This window comes from Bipolaris victoriae (genome assembly GCF_000527765.1).
Source record: "Bipolaris victoriae FI3 unplaced genomic scaffold scaffold_28, whole genome shotgun sequence".
Classification (NCBI taxonomy): Eukaryota; Fungi; Ascomycota; class Dothideomycetes; order Pleosporales; family Pleosporaceae; genus Bipolaris; species Bipolaris victoriae.
Genome location: NW_014575364.1, coordinates 264986 through 291230, shown reverse-complemented (window position 1 = coordinate 291230; position 26245 = coordinate 264986). Strand labels below are relative to the sequence as shown.

The 26245-nt window shown below is 50.9% G+C and overlaps 6 protein-coding genes across 6 annotated transcripts; 3 read left to right on the top strand and 3 right to left on the bottom strand.

Annotated features, from left to right (window-relative positions):
• Positions 1–1856: 1856 nt before the first annotated feature.
• Positions 1857–4840, bottom strand: COCVIDRAFT_36457 (hypothetical protein; the record flags this gene model as incomplete). The annotated part of the gene is made up of 7 exons (XM_014702765.1): positions 1857–1966; positions 2015–2598; positions 2651–3171; positions 3256–3528; positions 4335–4580; positions 4661–4773; positions 4822–4840. 7 exons carry the CDS (start codon positions 4838–4840, stop codon positions 1857–1859), a joined length of 1866 nt encoding a protein of 621 aa, XP_014558251.1.
• Positions 4841–5241: 401 nt separating this feature from the next.
• On the top strand, positions 5242–5936 carry COCVIDRAFT_95182 (hypothetical protein; the record flags this gene model as incomplete). Its single annotated transcript, XM_014702764.1, has 3 exons — positions 5242–5268; positions 5322–5710; positions 5762–5936. The coding sequence occupies 3 exons, from the start codon at positions 5242–5244 to the stop codon at positions 5934–5936; spliced, it is 591 nt and encodes a 196-aa protein (XP_014558250.1).
• Positions 5937–8608: 2672 nt separating this feature from the next.
• On the bottom strand, positions 8609–18437 carry COCVIDRAFT_95180 (hypothetical protein; the record flags this gene model as incomplete). Its single annotated transcript, XM_014702763.1, has 3 exons — positions 8609–14096; positions 14142–18338; positions 18388–18437. 3 exons carry the CDS (start codon positions 18435–18437, stop codon positions 8609–8611), a joined length of 9735 nt encoding a protein of 3244 aa, XP_014558249.1.
• Positions 18438–18973: 536 nt separating this feature from the next.
• Positions 18974–21300, top strand: COCVIDRAFT_94964 (hypothetical protein; the record flags this gene model as incomplete). Its single annotated transcript, XM_014702762.1, has 7 exons — positions 18974–19107; positions 19160–19177; positions 19228–19281; positions 19330–19417; positions 19465–20502; positions 20553–20959; positions 21012–21300. 7 exons carry the CDS (start codon positions 18974–18976, stop codon positions 21298–21300), a joined length of 2028 nt encoding a protein of 675 aa, XP_014558248.1.
• A 472-nt stretch (positions 21301–21772) lies between these two features.
• Positions 21773–22235, bottom strand: COCVIDRAFT_36452 (hypothetical protein; the record flags this gene model as incomplete). The annotated part of the gene is made up of 3 exons (XM_014702761.1): positions 21773–21895; positions 21944–22068; positions 22118–22235. The coding sequence occupies 3 exons, from the start codon at positions 22233–22235 to the stop codon at positions 21773–21775; spliced, it is 366 nt and encodes a 121-aa protein (XP_014558247.1).
• Positions 22236–22920: 685 nt separating this feature from the next.
• Positions 22921–24786, top strand: COCVIDRAFT_36451 (hypothetical protein; the record flags this gene model as incomplete). The annotated part of the gene is made up of 2 exons (XM_014702760.1): positions 22921–23026; positions 23081–24786. 2 exons carry the CDS (start codon positions 22921–22923, stop codon positions 24784–24786), a joined length of 1812 nt encoding a protein of 603 aa, XP_014558246.1.
• Between the last annotated feature and the right edge of the window lie 1459 nt (positions 24787–26245).

The window sequence follows — 26245 nt, the reverse complement described above, 5'->3', positions numbered from 1 at the left end:
CGCCCTAGCCTCGTCCTGTTGCACGCCTCGCCTCGCCCCCATGTCACTATCACGCTCGTGATCGCCTTAGTAGTCAAGGACGACCTTTACCTCGCCCAAGTGCTCCAAAGCCCTAAAGCTTAATTCCCTCCAACTAACCAACCACCCTCATGCATAAAGAAAAGTGAATAAAACACTCCAACCCAAATAGAAACTACACAATCAACAAAAAAATCCCAACATCAAGACATGCAAAGAAAAAAATCTTTCATTCGTATCCCTCACCGCATCAAACGCGTATCACCACACCATCTCAAACCCCCCTTCCAAATACCCACGCCAGTCGGCCTTTTTTTTTCCCTTTTCCTCGTCCCTTTCTTTCCCTTTCGAAAAGTATACCCTGCATATCCGCACCCGCCGCCTCGCCCGTTGAGCAAGCACAAGCGCCGCCCATTCCCCTCCCCCGCGCCAACCAAACATTCAACCCCAGCCACTCACTTCACACTATCTTTCCCCCCTTCCTCCACCGCCTCTTCCCAATCACAAAAGATCATCACACTGCGCTACTCTAAATTCAAACCATTTCCCGCCCGCCTCATCCGAATAAAAAAACGGATAAAACCCGCAAGAGCAAGAAACAGAAATTGAACCCCCCCCCCCGCGTTGAAGTCCAACTTACCTAGTCCAAATCGACGTACATACATAGAGTAGTGTAAGCTATGCTCCTTCGACGCAGCGCTGAGTTTGCCAAAAAAAAGACCGAGCAGAGGGGTGGGCGGGGGGGAGGGACTTGGCACGTGTGTTGGACGCGGATAGGCCGCGGAAAAAAAAATAGCAATAATATAGTGGTGATAGTACCCGGCAAGTTTGTTTTTTAGTATGCACCAACTAGGAGAGCTTGCTGCGAATATGGGGGTTAGTCAGTCAATTTACGTGGGGGGAGAAGAGGGCGGGGGAAGCTTGAAAGGTAAAAAAAAAGGTAAGCCCCCCTCGTTATTTGTGTGCCGTGGCGTGGGTAAGCAACTACCCTGTTCAACGTTCATTCCGTTCTGTGTAAGTTGGTGTACGTATGGAAAAAAAAAAAGTACATATTATGAACCACCCACAATCAAGCAAAACAATTTACAATAGTTCACTAGTGAAAAAGTGATGGAAACTCAATTTAAGCTTCAAAACGCCCTAGACTATGCTTACTACCTAAACCTTGCTTGGCCATCCGTCGAGGAGGGAGGAATGGAAAGGGAGGGGGAAATAAACACACATACACTCATGTAAACCAAGAGAACCCGCTAAAACACATCTTCACACGCCGGGAGGGAAAGAGGAATCAAGGGAAACAAAGAAACGCCAAATAGCACCCATCAAGAAAGTCCCACCCGCTAAACCACTGTAATGGACGGCCAATGCACACCCCCTCGACTCATGTCGACCGTTGACGCCTTGTGCGAGCTGATGCTGATGCTGCTGCAAGACCCGATCGCCAGCTCCGCCTGGCCGCCCTCGACTCAGCACCAGGCTGCGCACCGTCGTCTTCAGACGAGCAAACAGGCGGTGGAGCACCTCCACTTGCACACGTGGGAGCGCCACTGGGCGATCGCCCCGTCTGTACTTGTGCCCCCTCCGACTGCGAACGGCGGTGCAAGACGTGCAGCAAAGCCATTTGCTGGCCATGTCCAGGGTGGGCGATAGCCCTGGTCCTCGACATGATTTCTCGACTGAGTTGACTCTCGCCCCATGCATATCCGCCAGTATCGCTCCGCCGGTTTCTTCTCGCCTCACGGAAAACTTCTCTGCTCCTCCTCAAATGATTCCGTCCTGTGCATGAAACAAAAAAGAGTGTCAGCTAATATTGACAAAACACAAACTGCTCATTCGAACTAATGTGGAGATCCAAACAGACCCCTTCGTATCCGGTCGCTGATGCCACCATTGCCTGAGCCTGCATTTGCGTTATTAGACGAGTTGCCCTCGGTGGAGGATTGTGGACCTGGGGATGCTGCAGGCTCATCGTGGGGGTCAGTCGACGTGCCCGAACCCGCAGTAAACGCACCAGGCATCTGGGATGTGGGATCATCGTGACCGCCCGATGGGGCAGGGTTGCCAGACTGGTCCTGACCACCCTTGGTGATGCCCTTTCGGCAATGCGGGCAGGTATCGTGCTCTAGCAGCCATGCGGATATGCACGGGTGATGGAACCAATGCTTGCACGGCAGCATTGTCACCTGTTCACCGATATTAACCTCGTCCATACATATGCTACATTCAGCCTTGTGCTCTTCGCCTAGCATCTCCTCGGTAACTTCTTTCCGGGGTAGGGCGTCGATATCAGCCTGAGTGGCGGGGCCGGGTGCATTGCTGGTCGCCGTCTGTTCCATGAGCTGAGAGACGATGCGGTCGAGGCCTTCTTGTGAATATACAAAGTCTCCCATGTTGCCAGCCCCAGGAACCATCATGCCCATTGCAGAGAACAAGTTGAGAATGGGGTTGCCCATGACCCGTTCTCCAGGGCCATGAGTGTGCTCTCCACTAAAAGAGCCCTGGGCTCCGCCTTGAGGAAAGGCATGGGCGTGAACGTGGCCAGGAGGTGCACCGAAAGCGGCAAAGAGCCCCGTCATAACGCTATCCACCTTATTAGCAATTGCATCGTCATGGATCAGTATGCTTTGCTTACTTTGTTAGCTCGTCCACAGGCTCGGCCCGCCCAGCGCCGTTTCCGCCGGGAGGAAAGAGACGAACTCCACCGTGGTATGTGAATCTTCCTCCCCGGATCTGAGGGCCTCCTTCTGTACCTTCGTTCTGTGATTCGTGGAAAGCAGACTGATTCTGATTGGTCCCTGGGCCAGAAAAGAGACCTTCACCCTGGCCTTGCCCCGGAGTCTGTTGCTGGCCCTGCGGCCGTAGGCCAGCGCCAGTCAAGCCGTTCAGCATGGCCATAAAGCCGCCTATGGATCCTGGTGGCATGCCTCCGTGGGGGGACACGGACCTGGTGACAGTAGCTTGTAGGTTGTAGCGTCCGGGGGCGGTCTGTACGAATCGAATATTGCTAATGTCGTCCTCCTCTGGATCGTCATTATGCGACGAATTATGGTGCGGATTGCGAGGTTGGCCTTGTCCAAAACCAGGTATGGAGTCAGAGTCGTCGCCGTCATGTCCAAACATGTTACTGTCTCGGGGGTCATTGTTCTCTTCAATCTGGTCCGGATTAGCAAAAGTCGACTCATGTCCGCTTCATCTCGTGTGGTGAGCTGGAAGCTGGGTTTGACGGCCTCAACTCACGATCTCTGTGAAGTCTGAGCCGCATTCTGGGCAGGATAGACCATGTTCGTCCCGGTACCATTCATCGGCGCATTCGTGACAAAACATCATGTCGCGGTGGCCGGGCCGCTGGGTTTGTGATTGCGCATTCTCACCACTTGACCGGTCCATGATAGCGTACGTATCGCGTAGGATAATATGTAGGGTGATAGGGCGTAGTCGAGAGTTTGGTGCAAGTGATCCAGTCAGGAAGCAACGCTCTAGTAGTGGAGAGGCACAAACGTCGATCGGAAGCTACCGCCCAAGTCAATCAATTCGGAGCCCTGTCATGCGCCGTCGGCAGTTACGCTGTCCAAGTGGGGACGCCCTGCAGATGCAGACAGGTACAGAGTATGACTGTGAAGTCCAGAATCGCTGAATAGGTCGTGGATTGGCAGAGAAGAAATAACAAGAAGAAGCGTGCGGCGAGATTTGGCGATTTGGTGCGGACGATGTCAGATGGAAATGACGTTGCTATCGGGGCAGGGATCCAACGAATGTCCCGCCGCGGGCGTCTTAGACGATCGGAACTCGTCTAACGGGCGCTTGAGGAAAACCGGATTTGAATGGGCGTAGTCGAGAAGTAAGAGGATGCTCGGGTCGGCTGGCGTGATTTTGTTCACGATGCGATTGATTGTCCGGTCGTGACTCTGCGGCACGTTTGTTCCATTGACTGTCCCTCGGTTTCTTTCATGTTCCATTGACTTCCAGCTTTGTCCACCCGTTGAAGCAGTCACATTCAGACGACGCAGCAGACGCAGACATCTGCTGGTATTCGTCCGTGGTCACAAATGCGAATTACAGGGTTTTGTATTTACAAAGTATTCAAATGCCGTCTTGTTTGACCATCTTGGCCAGAGGTATAGAGCCCACCAACGCCTTTCCAAGTGTTTGTATCATCAACGCGCACGAATGCCCAACTTTTTACCGTTCCTCCGTCTTGATCTTGACTGAGAAACGCCGTTGGTCATACTTCACGATCTGCGCGGGCCACCCCTTAGTAGCAAGCTCCCCACCACGCCCGCAGCGACAACAATTCCTCCCACAATCGCGGCACCTACAAGCCCTTCCTTTGCAACCTTCTCGTCGATGAGACTCTTCAAGCTCCCAGCCTGCAAGTTTGCAGGCTCCAGCTCCAGCAAGAGCTCGTTGTATCGTCGGGCCTCAGCGTAATTGCCGAGCTTGTAGTTGCCCAGAGCGAGGTAGTAGAGGCATTCGCGCCGACGCTCGCGCGAGTTGCGAAAGATCTCAGAGAGCAAGCGCACGCCCTCTTGTTGGTCGGGACGAGAGGTTGACTTGATCAAGCCCTAAAGTATCATGAGCCTGGTTGTCGCATATGGCGTTGCGCACATGTGGAGGTACAGCCGTTAGAGCGGGGAAGTCGTACCCATGCGTAGTTGAACTTTGTCTGCAACCCAACATATTCGCCCTCTTTCTCGTACTGTGCGCGAAGGACTTGCAGCTCTTCAGGCTTAAGAGGCGACTCTACGTCGGCAGCATCTAAGGGGAATGAGCGTTCGTCGGCCCAGAAGTCGTTATCCCACTCACACGGTAATGACGGCGGCATGGCGACGGCTGGTGTTGTGGGAAAACCAAGGCAAAATGCGTCTTCCAAAAGGCCTTTGTAGGTGGGTATCGTAGGGTTACTTGGTAGAGGTTTTCGGCGTCAGGAGCGGGCGGTCTCGTGAAAGCTTCAGGTGCCTAAGCCGAGCAGGCGATCTTTTACCGTGACGTACGCCTCGGATCTTGCAAACGCCACAAATGCGCCACACCTGCGTCTCACGCCACAATCACAGACTCCGTTGCCATGCACGCGCTGCTAGCACGGGCCATCCAAACAAGAACATCAACACCACGCCTCCCTCGCCATACACATGATCACCAGTCTGCCACACCACACCCAAGCACACGTTGTATCAAACTCAGATACCCACACATTCGTCACGCGACCCAAGTACACTATTCACAATGCTTCTTGACGAAGATCCCGCTGCCGTAAGGAACATCCTGTCCATGCGATTGGCGCACAACGACTAACACACCAGCAGCTCATTGCGCAATGCACCTCGCACTTCAAAATTGGTAATGACAAAACCTCGCTTCACCGCATCAACGAATCTCTCAGTACCCTGAGCGAATTCCGCACACAGCACTTGCGCTCCATCCAGTCCTCTCTAAGCGCGCTGAACCGCACTCACCAAACACTCTCCGCAAACCACAACCACACACTATCACAGCACAACCCTACCAACCACGCGGCTGAGATTTTACGACTCGACACCGAGAAGTTCAAGATTGCGAAACAAGCCAGCGATTTGGAAATCGAGGGCGAGAGACTACAAAGTGACCTGGCAAGACTAGGAAATGTAGCCAGCGAGCTAGAAGAGGAGGGTGTCGAAGGGGGTGTCGAGCCCAAGGCAGGCGAAGATGCTACTGTGTAAGTTGAAACCCCCGTGAGTAACAAGTGAAAGGCTAACAGGTATTGCAGATTGAAACTCAAACTCTACCGTACCCTCGGCATCGACGTCGAGGCTGACCCGACCACCGGCGAGTACAACAAGGCTGTCATTCGCAATGCTGCAAAGGGAGACGTACATGTTGTCAATATTGACCCCAAGTTTTCGCGACACTTTTACACCAATTACTTCTGGCGGACACTTTGAGTTGGCACGGGAGTATTCGTATTCGCACTGGGCGCCAATCGTGGTTTAGATGATGGCGTCGGGGTCTAGGGCATGGCGTTTATTCACGACTTGATTATGAGATACCTATTTGTTTATGGCGTTGGACTTCTCTTGGATCAATAGTACAATTGACACGTTGTGTCTCATAAACGGATACAGTGCCGGAGTAAATAATCTTGTGGTACACAATTCTACATTATACAAGATAGCAGCACGATTGATAGGGTTGAGCACGAGTATTATCTACAGCGAGCACTTGTGAGGTAACAATCATTTTGGCGAATATAGAAGCCTACTCAAGAAATCAAATTGTGGTAACGATACCAAACTGAAAAAGAAACACCCTTAATCATTCCTATTTCCATGCTACAATTTCTGGGGTAATATGGTACTTGTCCAGGCCCAACAGTCGCAAACGCCATCTTCGAAGTGACACCTTTAAGCCTGTTTTCGCAAAACATGTCAAGGCTAAGAACTTGTGCTTGTCCTGTTACTATCCGGCTCCAACTGATCGTAATCGCCGGTAGTACTTGATTGCTCTGCGTCCCCCTTTCCCCCTTACATCCCTTCGTAAAAAGAAAATCTAGTGTTGAAAATAAATCCATCTACCCGTCTTCGTTCCATCCCTTTGCGTCCCATATCCACTCTATACTTTGAAGCTTCTCATTCTTGTTGTTGTTGTCGTCTACGGGATATAGGTCGAACTCAGTTGTTTTGGCGTTTGACCTTGGTGATGTCGGGAGGACCGTCCCAGGAGCCCGTCACTGAAATTAAGCTCGAAAGCGCTTCCCTTTACATTCGCCCGAAGGACATAGATGGACATTGGTCGACCTGCGCTGGGCTAGGGCAGCTACGTCGTTCATGTTTATTGGTGCAGCCAAAGCGATACTGGCTACTGCCGCAACTGCAATCGCAGCTTTTGTGAAAAGCATTTTGAGGATATGTTGATTTTTTGATTGAGAAAGAATGGTTGTAAAGGTTTTTGAAGTCGGATACTTGGATGTGGAAGTTGCAGTGATGATTCTAAAATGATCGATTCTATTCATCCTTTATATATTGCAGCCGTAAGGGTTGATAATAAGGAAGTCGGATATGATTGATCTGCGTGGATTTGTTGTTTACCGCTACTTCGGTTGTTCTAAGCACTAAAACTTTACAGATACAAACGACAGCGTCAATATACAAGGATTATTTACAAACTAAGAAAAGTTACAGATAGCTCTCCGAGGTTCAGTCATCTACACGTGCAAGGCTTAAAGGGCTAAATCTCTGCGTTAGGTCTTTACAGATAGAGCGTAACGGCTTGCGAAGTAGCTCCGAAACTCTATTCTACCATCATCAACCACCTTTTCGAGACGAAAACCGATTACAAAACAAAACAAGGCATGGATAAAACCTAGAAGTTTCAACAGCCAAGAACGTTCAATTCCATGCAACGCGGAAAAAAGCTAGGATGCGCATCCAACGATACGTTTGGGCCTGTTCGGTTCAAAGGTTTCCATATCAGTTCTGTTGCCCTTGTAGTTTGGGGCGCTTCGATAAGGAAGTGGCAACCTATTCTCGTAGCCAAGAACTTTCCGGAATCTGAATGTAGAATACAGAGAGGAAGTTATTTTGGTTCAGAACTCTATTTCATCATGATGACTTGATAAGCTAGCGCCCACTATCAATCACACAGGATCTAGTCGAATTGCACGTTCACAAACCGCCAGTTGTAAGGAGCGTTTTTCTCCAATGGGTAACCCTGTATCGTTAGTTCCGTAGTCCAAAACTCAAAAGAACGCAAAAACCGAACAGAGGCCCCCCCCCTTTCGGAACGTAATAACCTTATTTCTACGTCCATTTCTTTTGTCTTACACGGAAATGTAGATTAGGTATAGCATACGGGAAAAAACGGATTCCAAATCGAAAACAGGGTACCTTTAGCGGAGAACTTTATTTTAACACACCCGAGCAACACGCCAAAAAGAAATACCTTCCAGAACGAGATTTCTCTCCCCGGTTGGAATGACAGCAGCTGACGTCAGATTCAATCGGGAGAAACTTTACTTGAGAGAGCGGAGGAGTTTCAATAGGATCAATTCAAAACTTTCCTCTTTAGTATGAACCGCGATACTTTCTAAAATTTTCGTAGTTTAAACTTTTGCAATGCGAGGAAGGAAGAGAAGGTGTTATTTGCAGCGGACCGAAAGGGAAAAGACATTGCATTTGCTTCCGACAAAAGGACCGGATCCGTTGTCCGGAATTCCGCTGCCCCTCGCTTTTGCTCACTCTCAATCTTTTAATACTAGACACACTTTCTCATCATCGCTTTTGGGAATATATATCATTTTCTTTGCTGAAGGCAAAACCCCGATTGAATTAACATCTGCACGAGGGAAGTGTTAAATAAATCGAATAGCTTTTCCATTTTCTGCTTCTATACATAACTTTCATTTCTCTGGTGAAGACAATTACTGTCAAAACGAAAAAAAAGAAGATCGATTAAAACCAATTCTACATTTACAAACGCCAAATCTATACTACCGTTTCCCAAACTCAACCCGTAGTAACGCCTTGCTCAACGCACAAAAAAAATATGATGTATACACACCTCTCCTTCTTTCATGCTCCCTCCTCCTTCCCACATCAATCCATCTCAAAAGGAACATCTAACTACTCCCCAAAATCCTCTCATACGCCTCCTCAACCTCCCTCGCCACCTCAAGCAACGTCACAATAACAATCTGATGCGTGACATTCGGCAAACGATCCCTGTGCAACCCGATCCACTCCAGCGGAGGCGTCGCCTCACCCATATCTCTCAGCTGCGGTGTTTCGATCAATGGCGGCTCAAGAGGCGTGTACTCGTATTTCGACTGCGGGACATTAACGACCGCCGTGATCTTTTCTTGATTGTCAGAGGATGTGGAGGGGGCGCGCGGACGGCCCGAGGGCATGGCTGTTTTATCCGTCGTCGAGGCGCTGGAGTCGGGGTTATCGGAAGCATCCTGAAGGGTTTGTGATGTGCTGATTTTAATGTTTGATTCTGGGAGGGGCTTGCCGAGGCGCGAGGCGAGGGTTCGAGAATGGTTAGACCACATGGTGCGGATGTAGGAGATGCGCGAGTAGTTCCAGCCGACGTCGACTTTGCCCTCGAGGGAGCTGCGGAAGAGGTAGTCGATGTGCGTGCTTTTGGGAACTTGCCAGGTGTGCATTGTTGCGATGACTTTGGGGACCCGGAGGATGGTGCCGCCGCGGGCGGAACTGACGCTTGTGGAGACGTCTTCGACATCGAGTTCGGTGACGGGCTTGCTCTTCTTGGGTGTTGGTACGGAGGAGAGGGCTACTGAGAGCTGGCCTAGCGTCATTCCTAGACTGGAATGTATCTTGTTTTTCTTTTCGAGCGCAACGGCGAAACGGGCTTGCATGTCGCCGGCTTCAAGCATCAGGACCTGGTTGTCTATAAAGGTTGAGGGGAAGACACCAAAGCGTATTGAGCGAAGTGTCAGCACCACGTCCGTATGTAGTGAGATTGGTGCCTTGAAGCTGTCTTGGTCGGATTTCGGGAGAATCTGGCTCTGGGATGGCGAACGATCGAACGGTTCAGCTATGGACGATTTGCGACGAAGGAACTTTTCGATGTCCTTGAGAGACTGCTTGTATGCTTGTTGGTTGTCCTGAATCAGTCGCTCAACTGCCTGCCACAGTGCTAGACCTTGCGCAGCACTCGTCGCATGGCAAAACACGTGGACTTTGCCACCATCGAGAATGGCAACCAGTCGGTCTTGTACATCATCACCTTCTGGACGGACGTTGTACATCATGAAGCCAAAATCAGCAATATCTGCCATGAGGAAAGCCTGGAAGTCGAAACCTGTCTTAACACGCAATTGACGGAAAGCCACTGAAGCTTGAATGAGCGGCGTTTGACGAGTGCCTGAATCTTGCAGTGGCCATCCAATCGAAGTGCGCACTTTGATATCATGTAGATCAATGAAACCACTTGTACGACCGGTACTTTCGACACCAATCTTCTCTACACCAACGCAAAGATTCTGCTCCGCTGTAGTAGTCTTCTTAGAAGATGCCCACAGGTTATGGATATGTAGCCATGACTTTCCAATGGATTGACCAAGGTCTAGATCAACCTTGATATCTGCGATGGCTATGTTGGCGTTCCATGGAAAGGCCGTAGCCGCAGCAACTTGCTGGTAGCGTTGTATGAGGTACTCTTGTGGCTCGGAATTGACATTTTCCGGTGTCGGCTTGGATGCCCGCCTGATTTCTGGGGGTACCCAGATTTCTCGAAACAGCAAAAAGTCTTGCAGTTGACGCGCATTGATCTGAAGAGCGGTCGGATTGATCTTAAGAATAGCAGAAATACCACTAGTGCCGCTGAGATGTTTGCTATTCACGAGCGAGAGAACAATAGATTCCATATCGAGGCTGAAGGTGGATTCGCGAGAGTAGACGTGTTGAACAGTGGTTTGAAGCTTCTCAAACATGGCGGACGCAGCAAAGAAATGGCCATGCTCTTGAGACTTGACGCTGTTGACGGTAATGTAAATGTCTTCGACCTTGGCAATTGCTGCAACGCGAGCGATGGGCTGGCAACTAAGACTGAACTCTTGCTTGCATATCCTGAGCCCGAGGTTTAGCCTCGTTCTACCCAAAAGCGTGGCAGGATCGGCTGTGATGATGTTCTCGTCCTCTAGAAGTTTCGCAGCTGGCTTAGATTGTCCTTGTGGTTGTTCGGGCTGGTTAGGCGAATCAGATGTTCCTTTGTCATCTTTTTCACGGACTACTGATTTGATGCTATCGGAGATGTCGATAATGATAGGCACCACGGTGGGGAGCAGAGTGTTGGTGGATCCGTCAACACGAAGCTCGGCGTTCAAAGAGGGATCACTGCCATCGTCCATGTACTCAATCCGGACCGCCACGCCAGGCGCACGCAAAGCCATGCTACTTTTTGACTCGTCACCCACAAACTGGCTGTACCTTCCTTTCTGTTGAGCCCTACTCGAGGAGCCTTGGGCTGGCGTCGCATCGCTACCGTGGATATGAACTACAGCTCCAGCAAAGTTGACGTCAGCTGTCAATGAAGCTAGGCGTTTGTTCCCAAAAGGATTCTTTCTTTGTGCGCCAGTCGTCGTAGGGGTCATGCTCCAATTTGCAGAGGCCTCGCGGAACTTTTTCCCAGCAAGAGAAATTGATTGCTCGATGATGTTCCCAGGCAAAATGAAATGCGAGTCCAGCTGGAGATCGAGAGACTTTCCAGCAGCAAAGAATGCAAGTTTACGTGTATCCTTTGTAGACGCATATGCGACATTGAAGACCATTTTGGGTAGCAATGCTGAGTTCAGTGAGCGGTTTTTCTTGTTTGCCGATACTGGCACCATCTGGAGCCGCATGTCTTCAATCATCAACCGTGCTGCATCATCTTTTTGCGTTGATAGATCAATTCTTCCAAAGGAGAGCACAAGATCCTCAATCTCGTTCTGTGGGAAAGGAGCGACCGAGTTGCCGACGATCCAGCTGACTTGTAGGTCAAGAAGTTCCAAAGAGTATGTGGATGTAAAAAGGGCCCCAGAAGAGTCGCTCTCAGCGTCTTGTTCTGCATGCTGTGTGAGACTACGGGCACATCGCTGAGAGATTCTACTCTTAGTATGTCGAAGACGCCGCAGATACCTCTTTTCTTTGGAAAGGTCCAAATCCTTGATTCGGTCCTGGAGATGATTCATGACATCTACAACAGCAGATGCGGTATCTGCGAATGCATTCACTTCCAGGCCCGCGCTTCGCACACGGTAAACCCTACGCGTGGGCTCGGATTCCTGATCGGTTGTAGCTTGGAAGACTGCGCTGAAGGTCAAGTTGCCACAGCGACGAACCGAGTCAGGATCCTTCAAACTCAGGTCGACTGTGACCTCGTGAATTCGCACGACTGCCTCAGGATAAAGCATAATGCTTTGATCTGCGTCGATGTTCGTGGCGTTGAGTTGTACAGTCGAAAGTCGGAACGCAAGATTTGCGGTTGGTGAATCTTTGCCTTGGCCTGGAGCGCTTGCAGCTATGTGCATTCCATGGAATGTCATTTTCACAGTGAACAACGTGTCCCGAGAAGACGTTAGGGGTTGTGGAACTGGTGACTTTGCAGAAGCCGGAAACATTTCCCCAATGTGAGTCTTCAAAACCTCGATATCGTCCTGGACTGCCTTGAGCATTTGTGCCATCTCGGGTTTGTTGATAGTAGATATCAGGCTCTGGATCTCGGACGCTTGGACGTGTACCTTTTCGACAATGCCCGACGCAGCAATTCTTGTCTGAGTTTCATTTTGTTTGATAGTCAATCTTCCATTGAGTGGTGGCAGCTCGACTGAACTGATAACGTGAGAACCTTCTTTTGATGCGCTGTATAGCCTGTGAAGACTGGCTTCAAGATCGTAATCAACCTGCAGTGTGATGCGCTTTCCGAGAGCTGGAATAACGGCAATGCGTCCAGACGAACCCGTGATCGACCAGCCACAAGGCTGCAATACAGCGAGCTCAATTTGGTATGAGTCCATGAACAGCGCCAGAGAGATGTTTGGAAGCTGTGATATATCTTCTTTGGGCTTTTCGAGCTTTTGATCTACTTTCGTGATCTCTTGTAGTGCTGCAGATTGACGATGGAAATAAGCTACCTCGTCTTTGAGCACCCTGTCTGCGAGTTCGATAAGGCCAAGCACATCATCTTGTACCTTTACAGTAATTCTGTGGCTTGTCGCGGCCACCTTGATCTCGTTGGGCAACCTCTCCGCGCTGCTCTGTTCTGTCATTGCGAAATCTATACTTGGTCGTTCGAACTGGGTCTTGGCAACTAGACGTGAGCGCGAGATGAGCTCGCTCACAGCTACGTCAACATGCAGATGAGCAGACAAGACTTCGCCCAATTTTGACGCCCTGCTATCCGCATCGAGAAAAGAGAAGCGCATGTTTTGAGCAGTATTGATACTCTTGAGGTTGAAGGTGTCTAGAGTGATTTGAACCTTATCGGTCGCGAATACCACCTGCAAATCTTGATCGGACGTGGGACCTGGTCCCGAGAGTTTGTCGGTAGGTGTCGATTTGGCCTGCTCGATTGCTTTGATATTCTCCTTTTGGAAAAGCTTCAGCAAGGATTCGGCAAGCTCACAGATTTCCCACCGGATATGGAATGCGGTTGTTCTTGAGCTTATCTGAACAATTGTAGTCTTCCTTGGAACGTCCTCGGAGTCGACCAGCATGAGTCCATTGTGTTGCGTGGGAGGCAACAACGCAACATTGATTGCCAAAAGCTTCAGCGAGACCTCGCTTTGCCGTGGACCAGGATCGACTGTCAGCTTGATCTCAGCAGACTTGATGTCAATATACAAAGGCGCGGATTCTGACGTCGGCAATTTATTTTCCAGGTGTCCAAAGAGGAATTGGATTGCAAAACTCTTCTTCACGTGTGCGAGATCCCATGTACGCCACTGGTCCAACATTGCAATAATTTGTTGTTCGGCATCTTCTGGAGACGTCACATCTGAGCAAGAGCAATCGCTTAGGAGAGCGTCCTTCTCGGCTTGTGGCAGACACTGCCAAGTATAGCGAAACCTGGAAATAATCTTCCATGAGTCATGGCTGCGTAGATGGTCCCTTGTTGCGCGTAAAGCATACGACGCTTTAGTGAGAAATGCTGGATCCGCATATTGGTCTTGTGCACAGCTGAGATGCCAGGCGAGATAGCGCAATCGCTGCTGATATCTTTGATCGACTTCGGCGAACTGGTGAATGAGCGTTTCAGCCATGAGTGCTGTACGGTGAATAAGCGCTGCCAAATAGTCCACCTTCTTACTTGCCATTGCGTTTTCAAAGGTCCGAAAAGACACATTTATCGATGTCGTGTTGCCTTGAAACATCCAGAACAGGACATCTCTCATCTCAGCTTGAATCGCAACACTTCTAGTAGCAGTGTCGAGAGCGCGCTCAGCCACAGAAAGACCAAGAGACCCCAGCGTTGAGTGCAGCGCAATGGTGTCTTCCCCAGCTCGCTCTCCCGGGAATTTCTTGAGTCTTGCCGTAAGGCCAAGTCGATTGAGAACAACATCGTACTGATCCTGGCCCGTCTCCTGAACAGAATGGGATTGGAAGCTGTGCTGGAATCTGATGTGGGTGAACGGTATGCGAATATTGAACTCAAGTGAGCTGCCTTTCCCCTCCAGTCTATTTCGGTTTTGAAGAATCTTAGTCATAACACTAAGTTGGAAGTCATCCAACAGATCCTCAGGTCGCCTGGGCTGAAGCAGCTCGATCAATTCTGCAACACAGGTAACGAACTCGGGTGTGCAATACGCCCGTATACCTGGCTGAGCACTAACCAGTATACTGGTGTGCGTGAAACTCTCATCAAAACGCTTAGCTGCCACATCATCAAATACGACGTCACTGATGCTCTTTTGCTGTTGGATAGCAGGTATTGCAGGGAATGGTGGCACCTCAGAAAGATCTGGCGTTAGTTCCTCAAAAGCAAAGCAAGGTGCAGCCAAATTGCTAGAGAATGCAATAGATGAGGGGACCCAACCTTGTTCCTGATTGTCGCTAGTTTCAGGTGGCACATGGGAGTGACGTTTGAAATTTGAGAATCTTGGTGAAGCTTCAAGCCGAGCCCCGCTTTCGTTAGAGCCTATGGCCCTATGACCTGGTTTGCGGCGAAGTGTAGATCGAATGCTGTCGGCAAAGGATGAGGCCGATGAAGATTGCTTGCTCTTTTGACGTAACCTTCGCCCTGTAGTAGACGAACGGACTGAGGAGAGGTTGGAAGATGTGAACGAACCATCTTGGCCACTCGGCGGCCCATAAAGGAATATGGGATGAGGCACGTCGGGATACTGCATAGCAGGTGGACGCAGATTATTTCTCATGCCATCCTCTTGACGAAAGGAGCTCTGGTCACCTGAGAGAATGAAGCCAGTACGCTGAGTCCTTTGGTCGTGCATTCTGAGGTGAGCCTGCTGGCGTGCGCGTTCCTCTGAAAAGTCCAGCTTTCGCGTTAACAAGTCAAGCGAGATTGTGGTCTGGAGGTAAGCTTGAGGTACAATATCATCCCCTTCCCTGGACCGCACTCTGTGGTGCGATGCAGCCTCTGATGGAACAGCAATGACGGTCAGGTCAGGCACAACAACATGGAGGCGCTCAGAGAAAGTAGCTCCAGCAAGGTCGTTGAAGTACAGAGATACGGGTCTTGTCTTCAGCACAAGAGCCTCTTTTGCTATATGTATGCAGATACCGATATCATGTGTCCTGAGGCGGAGGAAGGTAGTATCGTGGATGATAGGTATTTCTGTAAGAGGTAAAGTATTCTCATCATCGTCAAGCGTGAAGGCAAACGAACGTGCTGCTCCTGCTGCTACCTCGAGGAATTCCGATGTGCAGTCTCCGGTAATCCTACCGACGTCAAAATCCCAGCTGCAAAGGTAGGTTGGCTCAAGTGGTGGCAATCCGAATAGACGGTGTCCATAGATGACCGTGGAGTCGACGAACAGTTCAGTACGGCCACTCGAAAACTCGTTGGGTACATCAGCGTCTGATAGCAAGCCCCCAAGAGAAATACTAATTGGACTGAAATTCACCATCAAGTCCATGTAGTAGTTTGTGAACCTTAGATCAGCAGAAGCATATGGGAGATCCGCTCGGATGCCACGCTCAGCAGAGTACAGATTGGCGGGTAGTAGTACACAAACATCGTCTGCAGAAACACAGAGGATTACATCCAGATCGTTTGAGATGCTGGATGCATCGCCATTCGGCGATGCCCCTTCTGCTGTAATTTTAGCGGCTGGGAGCCCCTGGAACTCCTCCAGTGTCTTGAAGTGCATGTCGTCGCCGAAATAGTTATCCTTGATCTTCATGAAATGGTGTATGAGCCAGCCGTAAAGTTCAAGGTTGAGCTTATGTCCTTGAATGTCCATGTAGAGTCTGTCGGTGTTCATCGGAGACGTTTCAGCCATGAAGGTATGGCTACCACTTAACGTGAGGCTGCCAAGGTGTGCCACATTTGGTGACTGGACGAATGTCTGCAGCGTGTTCTTTGGTGGCATCAAGATTTCGAGATCTAAGTTTTGGCCTTTGACGTCGAATTTGATCTCATTCTGAAGTGGGCGAAATTTGTCGAGCGGTATGAAGACGTCGCCCTGCAGCCTCTTGCCGGACAGGATGACAAAGTTATTGTCTTCTAAATCGGCTGGATTGTTGATGATGTTGGAGTCATTTGTGTTGAGATAAATCTTGAAGTTGGAAAAGTCGACATTGAGTAGATACTGGAAGGGAACAAAAAGGAAATAGTCAGGCGGCGGGCCAGTTCCCCAATCAGCAACGAGATCCATAATGAGAAACATGTGATCTCTGAGCAAGAAAAGTTCCAAGTCTTGACATTTGATGTTGAACAACCACTTTCGAAGGGTGTTCCAGCCTAGAGGGTTAGACAAGTCGCAGTCAACGGCAAGCGCACCAGAGCGCCACAAGAGGCCATGGTTCACGCTCGACGATATCTCGGTGCTTGGGACATCCACGTCTACTTTGCTCTGATATCCGTGTTCGGAGGCGTACATGTCCATAACATAGTTGACAGTAGATTTCTCAGCTATCTTGACGTCGATCCATGCAAAGGGGCGAACATTCTGCGACCCAGCAGCATCTCTACGCTTTCCCCGCCTGATTCGAGACTTTGCTTTACCCTTGTTCTCACCCAGCTTATCATGTGCCGCCAAGGTGTGGGCCTTGCCTTTCCATTTCCAGTCTTTTGAAGATTCACGAATTGGAATACGCAGTACCGTGTCCTCTTCGATGCTGAGATAGAGCTTGAAAACAGACAGCACGCGGAGGTCTCCGGGCTTCAAGGGAGTCGAAGGAACAGCATCTACGCGTGAAGCGGGGAAGAAGATTGACTGGAAGACACCACGATGTCGGTCTGCCCATGGACCATAGTTGATTATGCCACCAAATATCTGTATGTCCATACCATAATCTGGCGGAGCACATCCGTTCATGTCATATGGGCGCGCAGGGTCCACGTACTTACTGTGGTCCATGTCATTCGGCACAGGACCCGGTACGTCCCAGTAGAAGGAGATGTTGACACACGGACAGTCGGCGATCAAAGATGTCTTTGCATACTCGATGCCATCCCACTCGCCGTGACCATCGTTGGTGGTATCGTCAAGATAACGCGCCAGTCCTTTCCAACGCTCGCGCCCGGGAAACGTCCACTGTGAGTTCAGAGCAGGGTTGTGGTTCCCGGAACTATTTTTGGTGTGAGTGTGGATTGAATCGTTATCTTTTGAAAAGAAACGAAAGAGGCTTGGGAGCCTCGTCAACCAGCGCCAATGCCTCTGATGACTGGCTTCCTTTTCAATGATGCTACCTTCCGAGGATCCCTCAGCAACTTCTTGCTTGAACTGTACGGCGGAATCAAGCTGTCCAATCTTGTAGTCGGGGTTAGGCTTCATATGGACCACGGGATGGGTGACTTGGAAATTGAACAGCTGCCGATACACATCCAGGGGTCCGCTGGTCGATGCATCGAGAGTGCCGGTTGCTTTTTCAAATTGCGCAGTCATAACAGCTAGCGTGTGCTCGTTCCCGACAACGATGGCGCCTTTGACAATGTCGACATGGACCGGGAGCAGCCTGAGGAAAGCGGGAAGGTCGGCCTTGGTGGGGCCAGGTGCAGTGGAGCGGCTTGTATCCTGGCGTGAGACTTTCTTTTCGGCTTGGGTATGTGACTTTTTCAGCTTATTATGGTGGTGGTGTTCGTTCTTCTCTGGCAGTTCCGATCCGGAAACGGAACCTTCGGGGGTCTTTTGCTGTGCGGCATCGCTCTCGGCCTTCTTTTGTACGGCTTCGATGATACCGTCATAGGCAGGGCTGCGGTTGTACAGGAAAGCCTCGATTCCCGACACTTTGATTGAGAAGCGACATGGCAGCTCCTTCCGCGTCTGCTTGCCTCCTTTTTCTGCCTTGTCCACGTTGCCACTGGCACTGCCGGATCTGGCACGGGAAGTACTCGAAAAGTGACTGGCGCTGTCACTACCAGGTGCAGAGCCGTCATCGGTATAGACGCCAGCATCTTTGACGCGACGCAGCCAGTAGTTCCAGGTAATATACCCGCCATGTACCAGGATCGTCTCATTGTGACCGTGATATCGTATGTCTTTAAAGAAGAGGCGGCCGCCAAGCAACGAGACTTGGAGGGCGGTAATGTCAATGTAGGCATTGAAGGCGCGCCATGTGTATGCGCGTATGGCGTATGCGACAAGAGTCGCGAACAGGCGGTTGAAGTAGAAGAGGAAGAAAATGGTCAGGATGCCGCATATGAGCAGTTCAACGAGGAAGATCCTGCGAGCGTTAACTTGGGTTTCCGAGCACGCCCGCACGGAGGGCTCACCAGTTGAAGCCGTCGCGGGGATCCAAGGGCTCCGCGACAATTCCCGCCATGATTGCAGCGCGTTTTATGGCAAAGTGTGTGTGTCTTCATGGCGCCATAGGGGAGACGACGGGCAATGGGCAGCTGCAGTCAGTATGCATGGGACGAGTGGGCTGGAGCGGCGCCAGATCAACGGGACGACATTGGTCTCTACGTGCGCAATCTTTTTCTGTGATATAGGTATGTGTATACGATTATCGCAGCAACGAACAGTGTGTATCAAGTAGCGTTGGGGATGGCGCTACCTCGGGATCCAAAGAATGGAGGCGTCGATGCGCGTCATGGGCGACGTGCAGGGGGGGAAGAACAAGCTTGGGCCTCTCTGCTCCTCCGCAAACCTATTACCACAGCACCGCGGAGGCGAGACGTGCATAAGACCAACAACGCCTGGGCTGCGACCTGTACTGCACGCCATGGCAGTTCTCCGCCGCTAGCATCACCTTTCTTCTTCCTCATCTTTTTCTCTTGAACTTCTCTCGGCCTCTTTTTATTGTCCTCTGTGGTAGCTCTCACGACTACCAACAAACAATCCCCACGCCTCGTTACTATGGACGCAGGCAGCCTCCACCAGGGCCTTGAAGCCGATGGCTTCTCCTCTGGTGGTACTGGGGCTCGCTTTGCACATGCAGTAATCATAGTGGCCGGTGTCTGCGCCCTCGTAGCAAGTCTGGTCACTGTCGTGTAGGTTGCAGTGCAGTTTCTCCATAGTTGACTCCCACTGACGTAGCTATAGTGCTGTCTGGCTACAGACGTGAGTAGGGCCCCTCCAGTTCTGGGAAGCCTATACTAACCCACATGTAGGAAGAACTACAGGAAGCCAGTGCTACAAAGATATGTCGTCCGTATACTGCTTATGTAGGCTTCATTACGCGTCTGCCTTGTCCTTATACTGAACGTCCACAGGGTGCCAATCTACTCGGGCGCATCATGGGCCAGCTTGGTCTCCACTACGGCAGCAGCCTACGTAGAGCCCTTCAGAGACGTTTACGAGGTACCAAGATCACTGTCGCCCTGATTCGCACACACTGACCAGTCCAGGCCTTCACAATCTACACTTTCCTCCAACTGCTTATTAACTTCATTGGCGGCGAGCGCGCCCTCATTATCCTCATGACCGGTCGAGCCCCCGTCTCCCACCTATGGCCACTGAACCTATTCTGCTCCAAGATTGACATCTCCGACCCGCACACGTTCCTTGCTATCAAACGGGGTATCCTTCAATACACATGGGTCAAGCCGCTGCTGTCGGTGGCCACCATCATCATGAAAGCCACGGGCACATACCAGGAAGGTTATATTGGCTTAACTTCGGGCTACTTCTGGAGTGGCATGATCTACAATATCAGCATCACAATCAGTCTGTATGCTCTCGCCATGTTCTGGGTCTGCATGTCCACGGACCTCAAGCCCTTCCGTCCCATGCCCAAATTCCTGTGCATCAAGGGCATCATTTTTGCTTCCTACTGGCAAGGCTTTTTCCTTTCCATCCTCGTGTTCCTTGGTGCTATCCCAGATGACGTCGCCGGTTACACTCCTGACAATCTAGCTGCTGCTATCCAGGATGCCCTCATCTGCTTCGAAATGCCCCTCTTTGCAGTGGCTCACTGGTATGCCTTCTCCTGGCACGATTATGCCGACTCAACCATCTCAGCCGCAAGATTGCCTGTCAAGTATGCACTGCGTGATGCGTTTGGTCCCCTCGATCTCATACAGGACACCAAGGAAACTTTTGCGGGCAAGCATTACGAGTATCGGTACTTTGACGCGCGTGACAATGTACTTGCACACGAGGAATCTTCATCAAGAGCTGCACGAATGGCTGAAGGAATGCGCTTCGAAAGAGGAGGCAAGGGCAAGTACTGGATTCCAAAACCTGGACAAGGCTCGGAGCATGAGCCTCTGCTTAGCAAAGTCACGTCGAGTCGCGCCCGAGCAATGAGCCCTGGACCACACAAAGCTCTCAATGGCGAGGGTGCCAAGTACGGGACACCTGACGTTGTAGAAGAACCCGAACTAGACGCTGATGAAGAGCGACTCTATGAAAATGCACGTGAGCTAGAGTTTGGGGACTGGAATGTAAGTAGGCAAAATCACCAGAATTGCACATTTGGCTGACTTGCACACAGTACCCCGTCATCGAAGCGCATCGGCCATCACGCGAAGACCGCTTATACGCAGATCCCAACATACTGACTGCATCCACCAACCGCAATCTACTACAACCAACCAAGGACCACAAACGAAGACGGAAAAGCCAGATCAAGGAGATCCAATCGTCTGTAGACAAGGGCAAGCAGCGTCGGGGGTCGAGCGCAGCAGGGTCGTCACGCTCAAAGTCACCGCATTCCAAATCACACGCCCCCTTTAGCCACCTTCTGCGTCAAAAGTCATCATCATCGAGCTCTGCCAAGTCGGACCGGACGCAGCTTGTGGACTTGGTTGTTGAAGATCGCCAAGCTGAGGAGGTGGAGCGGGTGCGCGCACGGAAGGAAGGAGGCCCAGGATGGAACGAGGTTCCGGCAAAGCATTTTGTGTAAGTCTAGACTTGAGGCAGACATGGTGCAGATGACTGACTTTTGTTGCAGCCACACGTATCCCAAGGAAGGTGAGACGGAAGAGGTGCGAGAGGGCTTCAACCCTGATGAGCCGGAGACACACAATCCCGAGGCGGAGCACAATCTGAATCGGCCGTTTGCTGTGGACGAGCAAAGCGAGGAGGAGCAGCGGGAGCAAGACATCAAGCCGCACGTGACGAGCGAGGCCAATCATTGGGAAACACGCGACGTCAGTGAGCACAATGAAGATGAGGAGGACCGGCTCAGCCCGTCATATGGTAGTTTCAGAGAGGAGCGGAATGCTTGGAGCCAGAACTAAGGGCGCATGTCACTTGTTCCAAACGCGATGCATATGCCGGTCGATCTTGTTTCATTCCAGGGTGGGTTTGGGCATGAGGATAGGTGTTATCGGCCTTGGAGGGTTTTCTGTTTGCTTTATACCCGATGTTAAGTTCGGTGCGCATCATACATATGGTTTGAGCGGTGGGTTTCTGGCGCGCGGAGTCAATGGCGTTGGTGCAATACATAATTGAATCTATCTTTCGACACGTGGGCTTTCTGGTACGGGTGTGGATAAGTCACCGCTTTCACCCAAGTATTGGATTGGGAGATTCCAAATGCAGCACAGACGTTTCCTGATTAAGAGGCAGGCCCAGTTGGCGAGCCGTATCTGGATGCCGAAGTAACCATGTGTTGGAGTGGCTTGCGCCGCCTGGAAGCAGGCCCGCCAAGCCATGGTGTCTGAGATGGTGATTCGGCAGTTGATTGCACCTGTTGAGATGTCCAGTGTTTCAACGTCTGGCCGTCTTCACCAATGGCGGCATTATGTTTCGAGGGCATTTTGGCTGATATGGGCGATGGCAAGGTGGATTGGCCGTGGGCCATGTGTGTATGCATGCAGGACGGGAGCGAGGCTAGCGTCGAGTGGCGCATCTGCATCTTTGCACATGTGGCAGACACACGCGAGGCGGACCAAAAAAACTATGGAGATTGCCGTCGCGACGAAGCTTTTGGGTCGGTCCCCTCCCAACATCACGATGATCACCCGTCATCGCTACAGATCGCACTACGTGCTCAATGCCAAACACTACCGGCCCGTTGCGCCCCGCACGTCTCAGAGGTTTATGAAAATAGACCTTCGGTGTGGGACTTCCGGGCTCTCAAGCTGCGACAAAGCTGCGCGCATACTCTTACAGGCCCGAAATGAAGCAGCAACCTCAAAGGCCACGCCAACCAACGAGGCGCATATCCCATCAGGCCAGCCAGCCCTTGGCTGTGTCTTTTCTCGCGGTTTCGGTCCGCAAGCGCTATTGCTTCTTCACTGGTCCACACAACGCTGCCACTTCTTCCCGCTATGCCTTGAGCGCTTAACCGTTGGTCCCTCTCAACCAATCACACGTCACACTCTGCCTTTTTGGTACCTTGATGCCAGCAAGCCTCCATGCGAACTAACATGTGAGATTAATGATCGCCATGCCGGGTATGCACTGCTATTGGGCCCATGTATACACGAGAGAGCAGGGAGCAGGCCTCAATCTATAATATGAAAGCAACTGTCGTCCCGTGGCCTGCGACTGGTTTGCTGTTCTTGAGGGCCCTGGTGGACCTACAAGGCTTTGAAGCAAAGGACCACTCAAGTCCAAGGACAACGCATATTCTGTCAACGGTTCAGCCTCTTTTATGCCCCCTGCCTCTTTTGTTCCATCGTCCTTCCCCGCTACTCTTTCTTTTTTTCCTCCCAAACCTTTTTTTCTGTCATTTTTTTCGGTCTGGTAGTGACTAGCTCCATTAGAAGCGCGTCATTCTTCCAGCATCTCATCATTATTGTTGTTGTTGCTGTTTTCTGCTCAACGGTTCTCTCATTTAATTCGGACAATGGGTTACTAGCTGCACTGGTTTGCAAGCATAAAAAGAGATATACATCACGGGACACGAAAATATGCACGAGAAAGAGCAGAGCTCGCCATGGCTGGCCATCAAGTTTGGATGCTGTGCATCCAAGGAGGATGTGATTGATGAATCGAGGGATGATATAAGAGGCATTGGTGGGTTTGATCATGCTCAATGTATACAGTACGACACTGACGTTCATCAATCAGAAGAAACCGACATGCGCATCTGCTATGAGCAGCCTCGTGCTGTGCCCCAGCCCTGTGCTGAGCCAATACATGCGCGTCCATCAACAAGTCAGTCGGTCAGCCGACACGTCTCACAATGGGTGTCAAACAGTCGTGAGTATGCCACACGTGCCTCGTCTCGCACCAGCATCTCCACCCTCGCACGACCTAGCCGCTCGCGAGCCCGCCCTAGTATCAGCCGGCCCACCAACTTTCGACACTTTGACGGCCTTGATGACTTCCCCTCGATGCTCGACGATGCATCCATGCCCGTCCGTCGTCGTCGGAGCTTTCGTCCTCTCGAGCTCTCCATCTACCTACCCAATGGCTGTGGTCGTCTCTCTCCGTTGCCAGACTTTGGCGATGAAGAGTACTGGTCCAATTTGCCGTCACAGCTCTCCCGTCCTCAGGAAGCCCATGTCCGTGTAAGGGACTCGCGTACGAGTTCTGTATCCTCGGAGCCTTCTTCGTCTTCCTATCTTGTCCAACGCAAACCTGTTCGTACCAACTCCGGACGCACCAGTGTGCAGAGTCAGCACAGCACTGTCACACATGAAAGGAGATTGTCTGGAACTACCATGGGCACCATGGCCACGCCTACACTTGCGTTTCTACCTGAAGATTCACCTCTTCCAGAGAACCAAGTAACCGATAAGCCCTCCATCCGTCGTTCACGCACTTCCGGTACATTATCACCAGCACGCGTCCTCTCACGCCTACCCTCCCCATCTCGTGCTCGTGCCAACACCGCGCCCTCCCGTCCTGGGAGCATCCGGCGCACAAAAACCGACGTCGACGATGCCATCCGCGAACTCAACACCATCGTCGAAGAACGCCGCGCAAGCGCCTACCGCTCCCAAACCCAAACTCCATCCTTGATCAACCGCCCTCCGCCCTCCCCCTCCCACCACGTCCCCTACCTCGCCCCCTCAATGCGCATGCATGTGCGCTCTGAGACGCTGTCTGATATCGGCTCCGCCTTCTCGGCACCTCTGAGTTCCAAGGCTCTCCCCTGCACCCCGGAACCTGCCCGCCGAACCACCTTGGGTCTCAGCCTCGCGGTTCCCCCGCGCCTTCACACTGGCCCTCTGACTTCAAACCCTCCCACCCCGCCTCCAGCCGCAACACCCACAACCCCCATTGCCCGGCTCGGCGCTTGGCTCAAACGCTCCACCTCGTCTCTCGCCTCAAGCGCAACATCCCTACCCACAACACCCAAGACAGTAGCCTCTTTCTACAAGTGCGAACCTTCTAGTCGTCCCGGTCTCCCATCATCTTCTGCTTCCTCCAACCTCTCAGACCGCACCCTCCACACCCGTCAAGAATCCCACGGAAGCACCTCCACCACCACAACCGCAACCCTCTACTCTTCCACCACCATCACCACCACCCGCCCCAAATCCCCCATCTCAAGCATCGCCACCACCTCTCCGCCCCGCAAACTCCGCCGCGTCCCCGCTCCCTTAATCCTCGTCGAAGACAAAGAAATCCAAATCGAAAAAGTTGTCCTTACGCCTGGTACGGCGAGTACGCGGGCTGGCAGAGGTTGGAATCCCACCCCGCCTATGAGTCCGAATAGGGATTTACTTAAAGGAATGGAGATTGTGGCAAAGGATGTTAGTGTGGGCGGGAGGTGGAGTCGGCGCAGCTTTTTGAGGAGGGAGGGGGCTGTTGGTGTGGCTTTTTAGAGCATGTTAGGTGGATGAGGGGGTGTCGTTAATTCTTCTTTCCTTCTTGTTTTCAACTTTTTTTTTCTCTCTTCTATGGGGACGGAGGGGGAAGCGCTGGGGGGGTTGTGTAGACGGGCGACTCCCTCCCTCTTCCCCGAAGGATTTTTTTTTTCGAGTTTAGTTTTTTTTTGATACCCAGGTAAGACATTGGATTGGGGTGTGGATGGTGGGAAACAGGCTTCCTCTTTCTTTCTTTCTTTTTTTTCTTTTTCGGCCATATGTCGAACCACTTTAGATATATACCCCTCTGGTTTCGGTTGTTTCCTCCTTTTCTGTTCTGGGTTCCGCCAAAGATGGTCTGTCTTTTGGAGGGGAATAGAAGGAGATGTGGATGGGGTGGATAGGATAGTTTAATATGACTTTTTTGTCTAGATTTTTGGGGTTCTGGTTATGTCATGTGTATTCTCCTTTACTGTGATGTTGGGTTTTGAGGGCGTGGGTGCGTAGAGACATTTTTGCTGTGTTGTCACGAGTGTGGAGGTTAGATGGAAGGAAAAGAAGGACATTAGTATGTGGTAGAAACGGTGACTACGTGTTACACACATTCACGTAGAATTCAAAATCTCCCTTTCATGTAGAAACACGACAGATATATGAGAACCATGGGGTTTATAAATCAAAAGTGTGGAAATAGTAACATTAATTCCAAATTTGTTGCACATGCGAAGGTGAAAAGTTATTGGATTATTTTCTTCAAGTCCAAACGTATATACTTAGACTAAAGAAATCTTACATCATACCTCTTTACTACATTTAAGTACTAGTCCATCATCTTCACATCCCCAGCCCTTTCTTCAGTGAAAATATCGATTTCATCATCACTTTCGTCTTCACATTTTTCTTCAATATAAGAAATCCCCTTCATACCCAAACAAAACATGGAACGCATACCCACGAGTACACTTCACGTTATCGACACTCAGTAAACGTTCCAGTACCATATCTTCTCCAGACTGTGAGAAAGAAAGAACGCGTCAGATTTTAAATCAAATCCCAGCATCTCGAAATCTCCAACTCTCCCGCGGTGCAAACCGCTCTGACGTCCAGCCTATCGTACCCACCAAAATCCAATAACGCCACAAAAGCCAGCTGTGACATTCTCAGATACCGCCTGAGTATAGTAGCGGTCTGGGAGGGCTGAAAGAAAAAACACGCCAGCTATTTCTATCACATAAGGTACGTTTTGGATGTCAGGGCGTCAGAAAGCGCTAGACCCAAATAGGTAGGAGGTAAAGAAGGTAGACACAGCTATATGCATTGAGATGAAAGTAAGACCGAAGCCACACTTGAATGCAAGAACAGGGGTAGGCATTCATGCATTTGAAGCAAACAATGATGAGCACCGTCATACCCACATCTGCATAAGTAAACAAACCGCAAAAGCAAAAGAATCAAGACATCCCAAGATACCTCATCC